Below are 20,934 nucleotides of genomic sequence, written 5' to 3' on the forward strand. Positions count from 1 at the left end.
AAAAAACTTTTCTTACATTTAAATTTTAAACAAACTGAATGAATTAATCACTATATATATATATATATATATATATATATATATATATATATATATATATATATATATATATATATATTATTTTAGAAAAGTTTATTTTTTTTAGAGAAAATTTTTATTTTTATTTTTTGAGAGAGAGAGAGAGAGAACGTAGGCTCAGGTAGGCACTAAGACACCTAAAAGTTTTTTTTTTTTTGTTTTTTCTTCTTCTTCTTTTTTCTTCTTCTTCTTCTTCTTCTTCCTCCTTCTTCCACAGTGTGGTTCAAGGCTTCCGTGGCTTGGCGGTTCAAGGCTCTGGGCTACTGAGTAGATGGTCAGGGGTTCAAGCCCCAACACTGCCACGATGCCACCGTTGGGCCCTTGAGCAAGGCCCTTGACCCCATCTGCTCCAGGGGTGCTGTATCATGGCTGACCCTGTGCTCTGACCCCAGCTTGGCTGGGATATGCAAAACTTGGGCAGCACTGGCTCAGCGGTTAAGGCTCTGGGTTACTGATCAGAAGGTCGGGGGTTCAAGATGCCCCGATTGGCAATCACTGCCAAGATGCCACTGTTGGGCCCTTGAGCAAGGCCCTTGACCCTATCTGCTCCAGGGGTGTTGTATCATGGCTGACCCTGCACTCTGACCCCAGCTTAGCTGGGATATGTGAAAAAAAAGAATTTCACTTTATATGTGCAAAATGTATAATGCGTGATAAATAAAATTATAAAATTAATTATAGTTGAACTATGGTATCAGAGTCCTGCACGGTCCTGTTTTGTAAAGCTGCATCCTCCTCGCACCCGCAGTAGCCTACTTAACAGAACACCCAACCCCTTATCTGACAGCAGCACTAATTTAATTCCGTACCTGACCCGTTTAAAGACATAGTTCACCCAAAAATGAAAGTTCTCTCATCATTTACTCACTCTCATGCCATCCCAGATGTGTATGATATTCATTCATGCGCTGAACACAAACAAATATTTTTTAGAAGAATATCTCAGCTCTGTAGGTCCATACAATACAAGTGAATGTTAACCAGACCTTTCAAGCTCCAAAAATAAAACATAATGGCTGCATAAAAGTAATCCATATGACTCCAGTTGTTAAATCTGTGTCTTCTCAAGCAATATGATAGGTGTAGGTGAGAAACAGATTAATATTTAAGTCCTTTTTTACTATCAATCTCCACTTTCACTTTCACATTCTGAAAGTGAAAGTGGAGATTTATAGTAAAAAAGGATTTAAATATTTATCTGTTTCTCACCCGAAGTGATTACATAATTTCAAAAGACATTGATTTAACCACTGGAGTTGTATGGATTACTTTTATTCTCCCTTTATTTAATTTTTGGAGCTTGAAGGGTCTGGTCACTATTCACTTGCATTGTATAAACCTACAGAGCTGAGATATTCTTCTAAACAATTTTTTTATTTGCTCATGTCACACAAGCAATCAAACTAACATTAGGCACTCTGAGTTGGAGCATTTAAGAAAAATAGACACATAACCTAATGTTGTGGTGACAATTAACAGAAAAAAGATGAGAAAGATGAACATTATTTGACATTTAAAAAAATAGCCTTGGCTATTTGACCCACATTCTGCCCATGCCTATTGATTCCCGACCTGTACCGCAAATGACAATGTAAATATTTTTCAACATGTTACATCAAATATTAACGGTTCACACGTCGGGTGCCCGCAGGTAAGTGCAGGACTCTGTATGGTATTGTAAAACCATAATAACCAAAAATTTTTTTTATTACCATAGTTTTTGTTTTCCTGTATTATCACTATGGTTTCATGGTTAAAATATGGTCACTGTAGTAAACCATGGTAAATTTATTGCGAGAGACCCCAAAACTATTGCGAAGGCATGCAGAAGTTATTGTGAGAGAACGCAAAACTTATTGCATAGAGGTACGCAAACTATTGTGAGGTCATGCAAAACTTATTGTAAGGGAACGCAAACTATTACGAGGGTACACAAAACTATTTCAGAAAAAAAAAATCCCACCCTGTCTTGAGTCTAAGGGGCTATGCCCTTCAGCTTTTAAGATGAACTATGTAATTTCTGCGACACTAGCGCCACCAAATGGAATTGCAAATATAAACAATGTTTTCAAAACAGCTTTCTGAATATGCCTCTCATCTGCAGTTGATAAAACAAAGAGATATTCCCGCCCCCAAGTCATGGCATTGGTTGAGTAACGTTGTTGGGGCGGGTCTAAACAGGTTGCTCAAAACAAACACAGTTTTTATAGCGCCACAGAGACACAGTGTTTACAGTTTTCGAGAAAATTAACCTATGAATGGCTTACACTGCATATTAAGCAGGGATAGAAGAAAGTATTTTAAAGCTGAAAAAGTTACATACTTAAGCTTTAACTAAACTAGGCTAAAATGTTGACAACTCCTGCTGAAAATGAGGTACAATTACTACTACAAACAAATAAATCATTTACATTTAATTGTCCGCATCTAATGGGTTCATGTATTACAAAAGCAAACAAAACTTGGAAAGCGTTGTTGCAGAAGCACGTTGTGGTGTGTGGCCTGGTGTTTCCATCGTGGCTTCTAGCGTGCGTGCGTGCGTGTGCGCGTGTGTGTGGGGGGGGGGTCCAAGTGGGAAAAGCGCTGAGCTATTATCCAGTCTGTCTCTGTGTGCTCCAAGTTGAGGATACTAGGATGCTCGACTCTTTCAGCTGCGAAATTTGTGTGAACATTTAGAGCTTTTACTCAAAGAATTAAATAGCCTACAATTGAATGATGAAGTGACCCTTTAAGTATATGTTTGGCCCATCTCCCGGCGTCAGTTCACCACCAGCCCCGAGGAGTGTTGTTTTAAACGATGTGCTGCTCCGTGGCACTTTTGCTCTGCTGTGTGATCGTCTATCTGCACGGCGCATCATCATCAGTAGACCTGCAGCCGGACATGTGAGTGAATTGTATTCTCATATTGGCTTGAAAGTTTTATGCTCACAGAAGCTGTAAGTCTCTTTTCACCTGAACTTAATTATTAATAATAAAAAATGAAAAATGGGTAACACTTTCTAATAGCATTAACATTATTATTAATAATAATAATAATAATAATAATAATAATAAAATACACTGCAACCTTTAATAATGAACGGATTGTTAATGTAGGCTAATATATTCAAATTTCAGTGTACATGATCTTTTCATTATTAATAATTTATTATTAAAGTTATTATAATACTGCTAATGTGCTTAACATCTGTAACTTTTTTTTATTTTTTAAATTGCGCATAAGCAAAGCAACAATACAATAACAGGCAACAATAATAAGCATATCAAAATATACAGTAATAAAATAATGTGAATCTAATAAAATAAAAAACAAACAAACATATCTGTTGGACATGCAAGTAACTCAACAAACAATATTTGGTTCCCAGAACGTTCTGAAGACGTTAATTTATGGTTGTAAAAAAATTAAAACCTAAATAGAACGTTCCTAGATGTTAGAAACTGGTTTAATAAAACGTTAAGGAAACGTTCTGTGTTTGCTGGGAAACTGGTTTTTGCGTCACATGCTTGTTTGTGAAAATGTAAATTTTTTTTTTAATGCAAATTGACCTATGTCTTGGGTTTGACACTTTTTGTACCTTGAGTTTATTTTAAATGAGTTAATTCCTTAATTTAAATCGTTTTTTGTTTTAAATAAATTGCCTAAATTTTAAAACAGTGATTTAGTTGCCCGCTGGGAGTCGCCAAACCCAGCTTTCATATACGAAGTCGAATATAATGATGTACAAATATGACGCATTCAAAAAACAAAAAAATAGTAAAAAAATATGTATGTATATATATATATATATATATATATATATATATATATATATATATATATATATATATTGTAATATTTACACGTTTCAATTTTGTAGCAAAATCATATCAAATTGAAATTAGTAATATTTAATAAAATAAGAAAAAAAATTGAAAAAACCTAAATATTGTAAGTTTGATTAATTTAATTTAAATTACACAAAGTAATTTGATGGAATTTTGTTATGAAATTGAAATGGGTGAAACTTCTTTTTTTAGTTTAAGCGGGTCTAAGAGCGTGACTCTGGCCCGTGAGTCAACCCCTCGCTGAGTCTTTGACACACTGACTCCAGGGCTAATCCGGTGTGGGACTATGCAGTTTATTGAGAGCCCCTAATTCACTCAGGATGTGCTGTATTAAGCCCAGATGGTCAGAGGAAACGACCTGAAAGAACATGACCTAGACTCACCACACTAGGGGTCTAAAAATAAAGAATTTAAACCACAGTGTCATTGACGATAGATTTGCATATAACATACTTTTACAGTAGTCTTAATGCATTTATGAAGGTTTAGTGCATGCTCAGCGAAATTTCGTACTCTGAGCTGTTCATCATGTAAAATAACCTTTGGAATCAACAAGAAATACTTCAGTCCAGTTCCAGCTCAGTGAAAAATGGATGTTAGGAAAAGTGTGTTGAACTAATCTTGAACATGTGGTTCACCATGTTCTTGGATCATCAAACATCCTTGATTGTGCGGTTTCCACAGCACCGTAAACTACTCGCAAAATGTTTTGAATTATTTATTTAATGCCTTGTAGTGTCAAAGCATCATTAGAGTGTGTACAACCACCAACTTATTAACATTTTTAGGACATGATGATTAAATGTAAGAAGTCCACAATCTTTTCCCTTTGTTTAAAGGGATATTCCGGGTTCAAATACAAGTTAAGCTCAATCAACAGCATTTGTGTCATAATGCTGATTACCACAAAAATAAATTTAAAATAAAGTTGTTTAAGTCATTGTTTTAGGGTTTAAGGGTTTACGGCAATAGGTCGTCATGGCATCAAAGTTGTAAAATTGGCTGTAACTTTACTAAGAAAAGGTTAGTTAGCGATTTTATCACACAAAAATCATGTTAACGTACATTATTTACATCTTGTGGCTATACTTTTGAAACAGTGAGTATTTTAATATTTACGGATTGTCCATTCAGTTCCAATTGTAAGTGCCTCACTGTAGACCAGATTTTTGCTTTTTTTAAAGGAAAGGAGGAATGAGTTTTTGATTGAGCTTAACTTGCATTGAACCTGGAATATTCCTTTAAGACTATTGTAACTTATTTCAGTTTTTAGCTAAGGAATGCATTAATGTTAGTGTCCTATGTCTGCTTAATGTCAGTTGACAGCCAGGCTACATGAAGTTTGACCCACATACATGTTCTTCTGTGAACATTTATGTTGGAATGAACAGTGTTGTTTTGACATGTGTGTCTTGAGTTCTTCAAAAGACATTTGACAAAAAATGTCTATGGTCATATGCACATCACATGCGTGCTGGACACCTGTCAGTCATTAGTGAAGATGAGTAAGAGAACTTTGTGGTCTCAAGAGTTCTTATATACACGGTGATATCCTTTATCACTCCTATTCATCTCAATCATGACAGATGCTCAGCTGGTGTATACAGCCCTAGAAGTAAACAACCTTCATACTGGCATATGTGTAGTTATTAATCTCTTTCTCTTTCACTCTATCTCAGGCTGAATGTGTGTGAAGAGCAGGAGATGTCTATGCTGGGTGTGAAGCAGCCGTGCGTTCAGGCGTTCACTCGAATGGTGAAGGTGTGGCGGCAGGGCTGTTCCCCTCAGCGCTGGTGTATGGGGTACGAGAGGAGGTGAGACACTCACTTCAGGAACTATAACGTTATTACCCATAAAACATCTCACAGACATCATTGCTTAAACCATTCCCTCATAGCTTATATGCTCCAGACTATTTCCCCTCAAAGCAATTATCTCACAACCATTAATTTCAGAGCAATAGATTCAATGGTTGTTTGAAAGATCCACCCACTACCATTTTATTGAGCCAGTTTCACCTTTGTTTTTAAAGGGATTGCTTACCCAACAATGAAAATTCTGTCATCATTTACTTATTTACTCATCATTTTGGGCATATCCTGCACTTAAAAACTGTTGGACCACAATATCTACCACACTGTCTAAAAAATTTGTAAATTTGTTGAGCAATGTTATGTGAATTTCATTTGACATCTTTAAATTAATTTATACAAGGGATATCAATTGATTACACTTTTGAATCCAATTAGTTACACAACATGCCATCAGACGGATGCTTTTGGAGTGTCTCACTGGTTTTCACTGCAATAAACGCCATGTTTCTAGGATGCTGTTTCAAGTGAAATGCAGTTTGAAACTTGTTTTGAAAATTGCGTCTTGGGAACCCTGCATTCTGTTGTGATCTGTCCAGTTGTCATGAACGTGTCCTGTGTGACAGGCTCTTATTTTGAGCTACCTGTGAGGTTTGTTTAGGCGTGCTGACTGCCCCCTGCTGACGCGGCTCATAAAAACTCAAAGTTTCATGTACTTCAAGCTTGAATTGCTCCCATGGTAAGACAATACTTTCATTGCGGCAGTTACGTATGGAGGCATGATTGTGTTAATTTTTAACGCATAATTTTTTTGAAAAATGAATCACACTTAAAGGAATATTCTGGGTTCAATACAAGTTCAGCTCAATCGACAGCATTTGTGGCATAATGTTGATTACCACATAAATTAATTTAGACATGCCCCTCCATTTTTTTAAAGAGCAAAAATGTGGGTTCCATTGAGGCACTTACAATAGAAGTGAATGGGGCCAATCTGGTAACGTTAAAATACTCACTGTTTCAAGAGTATAGCCACAAACAATATGCACGTTAACATGATTTTAGTGTGATAAAATCACTTACTAACCTTTTCTGTGTAAAGCTATATCCAATTTTGTAACTTTCTTGCTATGACAAGGTAACACTGTAAACCTTAAAACCCTAAAACAACCGTAAAAACAACTACGTAAACAACTTTATAGCTCAAATAATACACAAGATTTAACAGAACATTTAATGTAATTGCTCTTATAAAAGTATAAGCTTCACATTTCAGCCTTTAAACCCTCCAAAAATGTACCAATTCACTTCCGTTGTAAGTGCCTCACTGCAACTTTGATTTTTGCTTTTTTTTTTTTTTAAAGAAAAGGAGGGGCTGATAGAAATTATTTATTGTGGTAATCAACATTATGCCACAAATGCTGTCTATTGAGCTTAACTTGTATTGAACCCGGAATATTCCTTTAATTAACACATTAAAAGACAGCCCTAATTTACAGTATTCATAATATATCTGCCTTATATCGTCCATCGCTACCTTGCACTGTAGATATCCGCATTTGCCATTTAAAAAAAAAAGCTGTATCGGTCAACCACTACATATAATGGTAAAATACCTGTTAATTATATTGCTGCCCCTCTCTCTGTTTCAGGACAGGGTATTATACTGTATATAGGCAGGTCTATAATATGGAGATGCAGACTGTCTACAGATGCTGCCCAGGATGGATGCAGAGAGGAGAAGAGAGAGGCTGTTTGCATAGTGAGTGTCATAACACTGTATGTGTGTGTGTTGTGGCTCGGGAGTAGAAAGCACACCTTTGATTAAGTGTGGCATTGATTTACACAATTTCATTGCATTTATAACGGTTTCTTTGTGTGTATGTGCGTGTGTGTGTCATCTACAGGAGTGTGTTCTTCTGGTACCTGTTTTAATGGAGGCAAGTGTTCAGACACTGGTGACCAGGTATGCCAGTGTCCAGATGGGTTTGAGGGAACACGCTGCCAATACGGTGAGGCATGAAATTAGCCTGTATCTGTGTTTGAAGGGGATTTACTGTAAATGTTAGCTCATGAATATGCAGCCCAAGTGGCTTTTGTATTTCTTGAATTGACTTTTGAGGTAAAATAATTTTTGAGGTCAGCTGTGATTGGCTGTTTCACTGGTATATTTCAGGTTAGGTGCTTGGGACAAACCATGTGTGTGTTTATGCATGTGTGTTTATGTATTTGTATATTAGAGCATTGTATAAATCGTTGTGTGGACCAGTCAACAGTAATAATCTGTAAATAATGTCTTAATGACAATGTAAAAATGCAACAAGATTTCTGGTTTAGGTTGCGTTAGGGCATAGAAAATACCATTAGCTCAGTATAAAACAATCGATAACAATGGAAGTCCCCACTATGTGTGTGTATAGGGGTCTGATTTTACTAAAGAGGTTAATTGGTGTCTTCGCAGCTTGTTGCCCTTGAATTTGTTTCCTCCCACACCCTTTACCCTCTGTCTGCCAGATGGTGTGTGTGTGTGTGTGTGAGACAGAGTGAGTGTGTCCTGTTTGTAGGGTGAGATTTCCCAGGCAAATGTCACTTTGGTTTTTTAGACTTTCGCTTGTATCTCTACTGCCAGTTTGTTTTGACAGTAGACGTGAAGTTTTCACACTCTGAGGTGTCAAAAGAGCCTGAATGAGTGTGTATGTAGTCTGTGGGTAGTTTGAACAACTAAAAGTAACCTATTAGTTGTTCAAACTAATAGGTTAAGCACTATTTATGCTTGAAAAGTTCCTTCATGTTTTCTTTGGCAGTTGTTATAGGAAGTTGCTTTTATAACAACAAAGATCTCAAGGAAAAAATATTGTTCTGAAGTTGATTCATCATAGCTCAGGAGACTTATTTAAAATCTTATGTTTCATTTAAATAAAAACTTTGTATTAGATATTTTTTCTTTAGGACATCTATAAATTGACACATACTTCAACAATATAGAGCTATAAAATTAATGTGGATAGTATAGCTCAGATAATTTGAGATTGAAATAATTTGATGAGAAATGTTCATATTTAATGGGATAGTTCACCCAAAAATGAAAATTCTCTCATCATTTACTCACCCTCATGCCATCCCAGATGTGTATGACTTTCTTTCTTCTGCTCAAACAATATTTAATCAATCAATACAGATCAATATTTAAGTCATTTTTTACTTTTAATTCTCCTCCCTGGCCAGTAGCTGGCAAAATGCAAACGAATGCGAATCGGCAAAAATATAAGCAGAAGAATGTGAATAAAGGACTTAAATACTGATCTGTTTCTCACCCACACTTATCATATTGCTTCTGAAGATATAGATTTAACCACTGGAGTCATATGGATTATTTTTATGCTACCTCTATATGCTTTTTGGACCTTCAAAGTTCTGGACACCATTCACTTGCATTGTATGGACCTAAAGAACTGAGATATTTTTCTAAAAATCTTTGTGTTCAGTAGAAGAAAGAAAGTCATATACCGGATGGCATGACTGAGTAAACGATGAGAGAATTTTCATTTTTGGGTGAACTATCCCTTTAAATCTCTGACTTTTGATCATCTTGACCATCTTGGCCAATCTAAGCTCATGATTGTTGCTTTGTTGAGATGACTTCTGAAACTCTTGAGGAGACAGAAGTGAGATAACTGGGGTCTTTTTCTCAGGAGAAACATCAGTAATATTTTTTAAGAGATGTCGCTTGTGATTTTTCATCCCTATGGCATTTCATCCTAAACTGAAATTAGGAGTATATGTTACTAAGTATTAGAGCAGTCTCACACACACAAATGTATGTAAATGAGATTTTGTTTTCTTTTCTTACCCGTTACAGTAAAACTAAACCTCTATGTTTAGGCAGAGATTTTTTTGTGTGATCCAGCCATAAAGCAGTCTAAAGCAGTTTTCCTTCTGGGATCCAATGTGGTTTTGTACTGAGCAAAAAATGCTTTCTCAGAGTTTCTAAAATTAAAATTTCTAAAGCATGTTGGAAATGCAGAGAGCTGATTGTAAAACAGAATGTGAAAAATTACCATGTTGAAAAATGTATTTTCCATGTTGGACTGGTAGACTCATCAACTTAACAGAGAACTGTATGTGTGTGTGTGTGTGTATATTTGTGATAAAATATTTTTGCAGTGTTTTCTTTCAATAGAAATCTCTCTGCCACTGAAGTCCAACTCAGCTTTAACTTTCAAATGGCCTTTTCTGTTGAATTGATTTGCTGTGTTTAATGGCCACTGCTCACCTCTCAGTGCTTAGAGAGAGAGTGAATACTGTTTACTGAATAATAGTTTTTCACCATTTGCTCATCATCATATCATTTCAAACCTGTATGACTTTTTAAAAATTCTTCTGCAGAATAAAAGTCAAGGCTTCTAATTTTCCTTACAATAAATTGGATGGCGACCATAGTGTCAAGCACCACAAAGCACCATAAAATTAGCCATATGATCTGCATTATATTCTAAGTCTTCTGAAGCCATAGGATATAGGGATGCATTGATATCGGTATCGGCCCAGATATTGCATAACCAATAATTCACAGCTCAAAAGACAGAAAAATGTTTCATGCACACAGGACCTCAATGCTTTTTGAGTGGAACACTCAAATGAACTATGATACTACTAACATACTTAGATTCATGTTTATTTTTGAGCTCATTTCTCTGTCTGTTGTGTGTTAAAATCACTGTTTTGGCCCCAAAGTCTTGCCGTAGCTCATACACTACATGATTCAAGCTTGTCTCTTTTGATGTTTTGAGTAGGTGACTAGTCTGCGACAAGAAGTCTCGGATCTCACAATGAAACAGTCTTGTTGTCTGTGCACTCCTGCTACAGGACTAAATGAGTCACAGACACTGCGGCAGTTTTCAAAACTGCTTGATATCTAGACATCTTGTTGTCAGGTGTGCGCACTGTCCTTACAAGTGAAAGATGAACAATGAGCCACAGCCAATGAAATACAGAGAGAGCGCAAGAGGAGGGCAAGGTATTAGGATTAAGGTATTAAACAGATCATAGCTTTGAGATACTGTTGATAACTGTCACAGCGTCACTCACACTGAAATTATTTGACTTTTGAGTGGACTACTAAATCAGTGTTAAAAGAATAATTCACTCACAAAATTATATTCTACTAACCCTCATGTCATTCCAAACCTGTACAACTTTTTCCGTGGAACACTAAAGGTTAATTATTTTAATGTCGAAGAAAATGGCCTCTTTTTTTTTCTTATAAAGCTAAAAAAGATACCATAAAGGTGTCATAAAAAGTGGTTGATACGACTTGTGCACTATATTCCAAATTATACAGCAACAATCACAATTTAAGTTGTTATTCACTGAAAATCCTGCACTAACTCTATAGAATATAGCAGAAGTATGACGGTGTGTAATGACAGAATTTTCATTTCAGAATTTTTATATGAACTATTCCTTCAAAACACATACATACAGGCTTATGCACACATTTACTGTACATTATTGGCCGTGCAACAGAAAGCCCTTGTTCTTTTTGACTCTGATTTCTGGTCCTGAAACTTTTTGAGAAGACATCAAAGTCATGCTATATTTGCATATATGTGCATCTTGAATATATGAAATGCATGTAAATGTCAGATCTGATGATGGATCATTGGCATGTTTGCAGCAGAAGTTTTGATCTTGCTGTTTAAACTCTGTCAGTGTAAGGTCGACAGCACCGCCGTGATCAGTGTGGATTAGACAGATGTGCCAGAAAATCATACTGGAATACTTTAGCTGCTGCTAGATGTGGAGAACTTAGAGGTGACACAGAAGTTTCTTCTAAAATTCCTTTGGAGAAATAAAAATAGACACAAATAAGAGAGTTGTTGACATACTGTAAGAGTATAGAGCAAAAAAAAATGAATGTTAACACTATGGCTCAGATCATTTGATCTTGGAAGAATTTGATGAGAAGTCTTATTCATGCTGAAATTTATGACTTCTGATTGCAGACTTTGCATATATTTTTATATCAGCTCAGTAGGTCCCTTCAGTGCAAGTGAATGGTAGGCAGACCTTTGAAGCTCCAAAAATCACATAAATGGAGTTTCATTTAACAAGGTTCAGGAGGAGCAAATTCATTTAATCCAACCAATCACACTGCCAGAGTAAGCGTATATAAACTGCTGCTTACCTCTATGTGGCATCGAGACTTCAAGAATGATCCATACGTCCTCGTCAAAGAGAGATGAGTCACCCCGTGCCAATAATACAGAGTTAATGGAATTACTTGCATTACATTGAAAAAAAATCTACAAAGCTCCAAACCATATGCTTAAGTTAAATAAACATCAGACCATGGTATTTATCTTGGTACTTAGTTTCAGGTGCCTTCTAATTTCATGACAAACCACATCTTTAAATGACATTGTATATATACACATGCGAGCACATACTGTATCCTGACATTGCTTCACGCATGTTCCCGATATTTAATCTAACAAACAACTAGTTTAAGGCGTCCGCTACGTTTACCATGTTACCATGTTTACTATTAGCTCAATACATCCCTAAGCAGTACAAATATGCTGTCCAGGTGCCGCAACTGCGGTGTCTTTTGGGCTGTGTGACTAAACCTCACACTACACTGCAAACAGCGCAAATGCGCTGTCCAAGCGCCGCAACTGTGGCGTCTTTCGGGCCATGCGACAAACTCCCACTAAACTGCAAAACAGCGCTATGCGTCGTTCACGTGCCACAACCATGGCACGTCTTTCAGGCAATGCATCTAAGCTTCCATGGCTCCGTAACCCATAATATGCCACTCATACCAAATGAACCATTACCCACCTAGTGATTGACAAAATCGGGCCGTTTTAGGTCTTCCCTAAACAGTTCACCACAAGCATCATCTCATCAATCAATTTAATTCGAATATAGCCTACTATACGCCCTCACGTCGAATGCCGTGCTTGATGACTGAACCCATTCGTATCGTATCGTATCGCAGAGTGAGTTTTTGTTTTTATGCAGCGCAAACTTTTCACACGAAACATGGGCTCCTCCTATTAAACGCTGTGTGGTCCTGTGCTCGAGGATTCAGCCCGTTCGTTTCGCATAAGGATTTCTTTTAAAATGCAGCACGACTCTTCCGTTCAAACACAGCACGGCTCTCCCATTCAAACACAGCATGGGCTCTCCTGTTTTGAATAGCAGTAAGAGCCCTCCAGTTTGAATGCAGCGAGAGTCACCACGTGCAGGCCTCGGGCTCTCCTTTTCGAATTGCAGTACAGCTCTCCTGTTCTAATCACAGTACGGCTCTCCCATCCAAATACAGTACAGCTCTCCCATTCAAACGCAGTATGGCTCTCCCGTCCAAACGCAGTACGGCTCTCCTGTTCAAACACAGCACGGGCTCTCCCGTTCTAATCGCAGTAAGGGCTCTCACATTTGAATGCAGCGAGAGTCACCAGGTCCAGGCCGTGGGTCTCCCGTTCGAATTGCAGTGAAGGCTCTCCCGTTCAAACGCAGCACGGGCTCTCCCATTCTAATTGCAGTAAGTGCTCTCCTGTTCAAATGCAGCAAGAGTCACCACATCCACGCTATTGGCTATTGTTCGAATCACAGCAAGGTCTCTTCCGTTCGAACGCAGGAGGACCCCAATTTGAATGCAGGCTGGGCTTACCTGTTCGAACCACCATGCGAACCTTACGTCAGTAGGATGCAGGACACGCAGCAGAGTAAATCATTTAGGAGAATAAAATTAACATACAAGGATATTCAATTTATATTTTCAACCTGCCGAATTTCGTCTAGCTCCCAAGTTAATTCCCTCTCGATCTGCTCTTGGTCGACAAACAAGGTTTTGGAGGAGCAAGTTCATTTAATCCAACCAATCACACTGCCAGAGTAAACGTATATAAACAGCTGCTTACCTTTACGTGGCATCGAGTCTTCTGGCATCCCTCCTCCTCCCCTTCTCCTCCTTTCTATTGATCAATAACTAATATAAGTCCAGGGGGGTATTCGAGCTCGGGTCGAGTCTCAAGCCTCGAGCCCCACTCGCCCAGGACTGCGAGCCACACATGTTTACACTATCCTCAGCACAGGATTACATTAACTTGCAAACTACTGAAAGGCAGTATAAATGTAATCCATATGACTCCAGTGGTATGTATGTCTTCTGAAGTGATGCAGTCGCTTTGGATGAGAAACAGATCGATATCTAAATCCTTTTTTCCTTTTTTCTGGGCAATGTTCTGCTGGGAAAACCTGGGCCCAGCCATTCATGTGGACATCAATTTGAAACGTGCCACCTATCTAAATATCGTTGCAGACCAGTTACACACCTTCATGGCAATGGTATTCCCTGATGGCAGTGGCCTCTTTCAGCAGGATAATGTGCCCTGCCACACTGCACACATTGTTCGGGAATGCTTTGAGGAACATGATGAAGAGTTGGGCTCCAGATTCCCTAGATCTCAATCCAGTTGAGCATCTTTAGGATGTGCTGGACCAACAAGTCCAGTCCACGGTGGCTCCACCTCACATCTTACAGGACTTGAAGGATCTGCTACTAATGTCTTGGTGCCAGATACCACAGGACACCTTCAGGGGTCTTGTAGAGTTCATGCCTCGGCAGGTCGGTGCTCTTTTGGCGGTACGCGGATGACCAACAGCATATTTGGCAGGTAGTCATAATGTTTTGGCTCATCAGTGTATGCTTCAGTATAGTAGAATATTAAGTCAACATGGTAGAGTTGTCTAGAACCATTTTAGGAAGAACTAGAGAACTACAATTCAAATTGTATATTCAAAGTTGCCTATGCCCAAAAATGCTGTCTAGGTAGGCAGCACATTAAGTCTTGAAACAAAACTCATTGTTTTCTTTCTTACACGAGGCTATATAGTTTGTGAATCTTCATATTTTATTGGGCTACCTAAATAGTGGTAATTTGTGGCTAATTGATCCTCCTAATTAGTTCCTTTCATAATTTCTGTAAACTAGGAGACATCTGTTACTAAATATTTGATCATTTATTGAAACAACCTGTTGGTTGCAGTGTACAAATCATCTGTTTATTGCAGAAATGGTTAATTAATGCACGAATGGCTTCCAGATGTTTTATAGTTTCTCTCTGGTTGACAAAAAGCGATGTCTGAATGTGTGGCCTGGATTAGATATGTGTTTATGCTGGATAATAGACAGGATCAAATGCAGTGATCTGTGGGATTACTGGAGTCAGAAGACATGTGCCTATACATGCTGAGAGATGGGCAGTCATAGCGTCTGTATACACAAATGGACATGAGCAAAAATATGTACAAACAAACGATCATTGTTCAGTTTTCTCTTATGCCGGAGGGTCAGAAACAAGCACATCTGCCAGCTTAAATTGTTCACCACACGTGTGCATTGTCAGGTGTGAAATCCACCACAAACTGCTCATACCTGGTACACCTGATGATATTGTAGCCTTCAGGTAAAACAGAGGCAGAATCTAAATTTGCATACATTCTGTATACAAATGGTTGCATCTAGCTAAACCAGTTACCATAAAATGTGTTATTACTTAATAATTTTTTAGGTTAATTAAGTCTGAGGCAGCTTTGGCCACTCATTTGTTGTCATATTTCTTCATTTTTCAAAAGTCAAAAGAGAACTATCACAAACTTCTCTTTCTCTCAGATATTAGGCACACAGTTAGCTTAAAGTTTTTAAAGTTTTGTTACCACTCTGTCTAAGTCATTAAGGAGGCTCTCCCAGTGATAGGACAGGGGATATTCCTGAGACATGGCTGCTTTTCCTCTAAACATTCATAACCCTGAGAGATAACCAATGACTTTACCATGTGTTTAGAAATAAGGCATGAGAAAGAGAGTCTATAATGGGTTGTTTTCTTTGAGACTTATTTGCATATTTAAAATCCAGGATTTACAGTAAGTGGTGACAATAATCCAAAAAGGACTAACTGTGACAATAATCCTTCTATCCACTTCTAAATGGAAAAAAGACACAATGTTGTGACCTTGTAAGGGGTCATGTCCATCACTGTCTGTAGAACACATCAGTCAAGCTTTACTGTTTTCCTCTGATCTCTCTGGCCAGAAATCCATACAATTATGTCCATCAGTTCATATGTATCACTTCTCTCTATATAATTTGAATATTTTCAAATAGTCTTGCTTTTTCTTGCATTGCCCTGATTTTCTTTTCTCGTTGTTTGTTCTCTTATGTCTGGGAGTTTTTCATCTTTAATCTCTCTCACTGTCAAAAGTGAGAGAGCCAGAGAAAGACTGATGACAGAGGGCAGGATATAAAACAGATCTAGATCTAGAAAGACAAAGAGAATGATCACCAGGTGTGAGAATGTACAGCAGTGACCTGTACAATCTATACAGATGGTGGAGTGGATGTTTGTTCTCACATGCATGTGGTTTTGTGTGAGTGTGTGTGTAGTTTAACCGTTATCAAGACCTCGTTCTCTGTGTGGGCAGATTTATCACACATACTTAGCCACTGTGGACACAGACAAGTCTTGCAAAATCACTTCTTTTCTTGAGCAATTCCCTGTTATAATCTAATTATAGCATGTTTTAATAATAATAAATTATTGTCTTTTCTTCTTGTTTGGAATGGAGGAAAAAAGCCTGTATAATCTTGCCAAAATCTAATTAATGTGACCTGTAAATCTGTAAGTCTTTTCATATAAACAATGCTGTCAGCACTTATTCTGTATTATTATGGGATGGTTGCTCAAGGTCATTATCATGAAGTCAGTGGTTGCTTGACTGAGAGTCAGATCACAAATCTGATGCTGTGTTGCCTTAGAAACCAAGTGTGGGTGTGGCCTGGATTTTTGCTATGGCGACCCATCCTTGATTTCCGAGGCTTCACAGTAAAGCACACTTTTCAATGCCTGCAGTCCACACAATTTAGGCAAAACCTGACCTCTGAGCGACACACACTTCAGGGTCAGGGTCAGCTGACTCACCTGAATTCATTCCGCACAAACAATTACTCATCACACTTGAGACATTTTTTTTTTTAACCTGTTTAAAACATCTTGTATGTTAACATGTGTTGTACTTGAAGAGGTACTTTGAGCTGAGTGCTGACAGCTGTTTTGAGCAGCTTGAATTTATAATCTGAGTCTGATTGTTGCTGGCGTTTGTTGTATGGTTTGTATAGTTTGCATTAGTATGTTTGTTTGTGCGGTTTGTGTGTGTCTGTGTAATTTTTTGCAGTGTTGTTAAAGTGGCCACAAAATGTCCTATTTAAAGAGATCAGACTGGAAATATTATTATAGTGTGTCTTTAACAGGTAGGGAAAAGCTAAACAGCATTCTGCATAAAGAAAATTGTTCATTCAGATGTGTAAATAATAAACAATATTATATTGTTGCTTTAATAGCATTATTAAAGAGGTAATAATAAAAAAGAGGAAATATATTGAGAGATAAAATAAATAGCTAAAGCTATGCCCCAGATAGATGGTAAAGATATCAGAAGCCAATCGGCATAATTTGTATTATTATTATTATTTTTTTTAAGTACATTATACAGCAAAGTGGAAATGAAAGGAAATGAAAGACTAAAGTATATCGACTAAAGGAAATGCAAAAATAATGACTGTTTACAAACATGTTTTCTGTGGCTGGATTCCCAAAAATGTTCTTAATAAAAAAAATAGAAAGTTCTTATGATAAATTATAAGTTCGTAAGTGTAATACTTGAAAAATTCTTAAAAAGAATTCTTAAGAATAAAATGACAGGCTTTGACATTGTCTGTTTATACTAGCCTGCTCATGAGGTTGCCTTGTCCAATACAGCAAATTCAATACTTCAACACTGGCAAATGGTAATGATACATTTATCTATCAAATTTTTTTAAGTAGCAAACACCTCACAATCATTTTTTTAAAATGTAAAGTGCATGAAATGTGTAAGTTTAACGACACTACCTGTAGGAGAATTTCACACTTTTAGACAAGACTTCAGTAGACAAGAGATGGAGGTTCTCACTAAGGAAATTACTTCAAGGAATATACTTGATAATTATATCAGGTCAAAAGTAAGCGCATGGGAAAGGGTGGTGGTGGACAGTCTCAGCTTTCTAATTATATAATTATTATGTTACTATGGACTCAAAGGATAATGGAGAGAGAGCGCTATCAAAGTTTCTAGCAAGTCAGTTCACTGGCGGCCATCTTTGGAACGCTCTTGGGCAGCTATTTTTCTATGTAAACAAGCGGCATGCAAAAGCAGCTCCTTTATATTTGAATGGGGAAAGACCAAAACCTCCAAAATGGTTAGTCAAGATTGTGATCAAAGAATATATTTCAAATCAGCAGTAAAATCTGACAACCCTGGAATCATACATTTTGTATTTTATTTATTTTTTTTTACCTCAGATTACGCTAAACATCTTCATGTGTGTTCTAGTGTTGATTGACAGGTGATGTCTGCATCTAAAATGTGACTGGCTCTTTTACCTGTAAGGTGGTGAGACTTCTTTCTGCATCCGTTGACTGTTGGACGTTCCAATTTCTCCCATTCATTTTAATAGAAGTGGCCCATCTCTGCTAAATAGTCTGTGGCGCTATGCAGCGTATCCGTTTGAATTGACTAGCATGTTTGGTCACCACATTAAGAAGCTTCAAAACAACATTTATTGTTTTAATTTCATGATAACATTTACATGGTTTGAAAACATTTACATGTTTTGAAACCAGACTTAACATGATAGAACTTGTCGCACTTAAAAACAACGCAGTAAATTCATTAAACATTTTCACTTTTGGGATTTAAGAGAACTGTGAAGTTATCTTAACTTTCAAATGTTATTTACAAAGCTTTTTAAGAAAAAAGAGAATTTGAATTCCTCTTAAGTTTTTTCTTAAGAACAATCTTAAGAAAAATGTAAGAACTTCTTGGATGCAAAATATTCTTAACTTTTTTTCTTAAGTTAAAAATTAAGAAGAAAATGGTAGTTAAGAAGAATTTTCTTAAGAACATTCTGTGAATCTGGCCCCTGAACACTCCGCCCCCATATGCCACTGGTGGAAAAACAGAGAGTCCCACTCCAAACTCATGCCATCGATTGAGCCAATGTTGCTGTTTTGGGCTAATTGGGATTCTCAAACAAACAGAGTAATACACTGCCTGGCCAAAAAAAAAAAGTTGCACATTCTAAAAGTTTGTTGGACCGCCTTTAGTTTTGATTGCAGCACACATTCGTCTTGGCATTGTTTCGACAACCTTATGCAACGTTACAATATCTGTTTCCATCCAGAGTTGCATTAATTTTTGGCCGAGATCTTGTATTGATGACGGGAGAGTCAAACCACTCCATAAAGTCTTCTCCAGCACATCCCAAAGTCTTTCAATGGGGTTAAGGTCAGGACTCTGTGGTGGCCAATTCATGTGTGAAAATATATTCATCATTCTCCCTGAACCACTCTTTCACAATTTGAGCCAGATGAATCTTTGCATTGTCGTCCTGGAATATGCCTGTGCCATCAGGGAAGAAAAAATCCATTGATGGGATAACCTGGTCATTCAGTACATTCAGGTAGTCAGCTGACTGTTTTGTTTGCCGCATAACGTTGCTGAGACTAGACCTGACCAATTGAAGCAACTCCAGATCATAACATTGCCTCCAGAGGCTTGTACAGTGAGCACTATGCATGACGGGTGCATCACTTCATGCGCTTCCCTTCTTACACTGACGTGCCCATCGCTTTGGGATAAGGTAAATCTGGACTCAATAGACCACATGACCTTTTTCCATTGCTCCACAGTCCAACATTTATGCTCCCTAGAAAATGTAAGTTGTTTTTTTCCAATTAGCCTCACAAACAAGTGGCTTTCATGTGGCCACACAACTGTTTAGTCCCAGTCCTGTATGTTCTTGTTGCATTATGCTTGTGGAAATGCTCTTACTTTCACTATTAAACATAGCCGTGAGTTCTACTATAGTTTTAGTGATCTCCGATCACGATCAATCGAGATTTTTTTCAGACCACATTTGTTCCACGAAGCTGACGGTTCACCACTATCCTTCCAGGTTTTAATAATGCATTGGACAGTTCTTAACCCAATTCCAGTGATTTCAGCAATCTCCTTAGTTGTTTTCTTTGCTTGATGCAGGCCAATAATTTGCCCCTTCTAAAACACAGTAACATCTTTTTCATGAACACAGGATGCATCTTTTGACATGGTTGTTTAAGAAATGAGAAGCTTCACACTGCATCAGTTAGGGTTCAAAGAATTGTTGCCAGCTGAAACATATTAATCACTGTAATAATAATTCAGTCATAGGCTCTTAAGTATTTGCTTATTTAAATACAAACTGCGTTTTTTTTTTTTTTTTGGCCAGGCAGTGTATATTGTAAGTGCCACAATAATGAAAGAAAATAACACACTTCAGCTTTTAGAAATTTCATACAAGAATAAGTCTGAACTCTGCTTCCTTTAAGACTAAACTCTCATTAACTCATTAACTTACATATGAGCAGGTCAAAGATTGTTACACCCTGAATGGATTCTCAGTGCTCTTTCATATTTGTCTTTCTCTGTCTCTTTCTCTACAGATATAAATGAGTGTGCACACAGTAATGGAGGGTGTGAAGGTACATGCTGTAACACCATTGGCAGTTATTACTGCAAGTGTCCTGATGGCAATAAACTAGGAGCTGATGGGAAATCTTGCCAAGGTGAGGGCACACTGAAATTTTTTTATTTCGCAAGTTTTTGCACAAAATCTTTCTAAGTAAATCTTAATGGTATAAAACTAAGTAAAGTCTACTTAACTTTATAACATAATATTGATGAAAGTGGGTGAGTAAATTTAACTTAAAATTTTTTGTAAATGTAATAACATATGACATGCATGGTGTTTGAATTAACTTATTTAAAATTAAATAAATGTCATATTAGAACATGTCACGTTTTGCATTTTCCTTACAAACATATTTAATCATGTACCAAATGACATATGGAAGCCTCCCACAGGGAAACTTAATGCATACTATGTAGTCTATGACAGTGGTTTCCCCATTGTGGGAGAAAATATTCGAAGGCCCCCCGTGTAGGCTATTCGATATTTATATTATGAGATATATCTATTATGATGTCTTTCCTCTAATACTTCTACTGTAATGATGGCAAAGCTTGTTTTTCAAAGTTTTTAAATAAAAAATACTACTAGCCTCATGAGATT

General features: G+C 37.2%; 1 protein-coding gene across 1 annotated transcript in view; it reads left to right on the top strand.

Annotated features, from left to right (window-relative positions):
* Window positions 1-2,775: 2,775 nt before the first annotated feature.
* LOC127422049 (multiple epidermal growth factor-like domains protein 6) overlaps window positions 2,776-20,934 on the top strand; it is a 62,904-nt gene continuing 44,745 nt past the window's right edge. Inside the window, exons 1-5 of the mRNA XM_051665388.1 lie at window positions 2,776-2,961; window positions 5,586-5,720; window positions 7,370-7,479; window positions 7,625-7,729; window positions 20,306-20,428. Coding sequence (XP_051521348.1) covers window positions 2,876-2,961; window positions 5,586-5,720; window positions 7,370-7,479; window positions 7,625-7,729; window positions 20,306-20,428 — 559 coding nt within the window. The 5' untranslated portion in view covers window positions 2,776-2,875. The remainder of the gene's footprint in view (window positions 2,962-5,585; window positions 5,721-7,369; window positions 7,480-7,624; window positions 7,730-20,305; window positions 20,429-20,934) is intronic.

Source organism: Myxocyprinus asiaticus, chromosome 31 (genome assembly GCF_019703515.2).
Source record: "Myxocyprinus asiaticus isolate MX2 ecotype Aquarium Trade chromosome 31, UBuf_Myxa_2, whole genome shotgun sequence".
Classification (NCBI taxonomy): Eukaryota; Metazoa; Chordata; class Actinopteri; order Cypriniformes; family Catostomidae; genus Myxocyprinus; species Myxocyprinus asiaticus.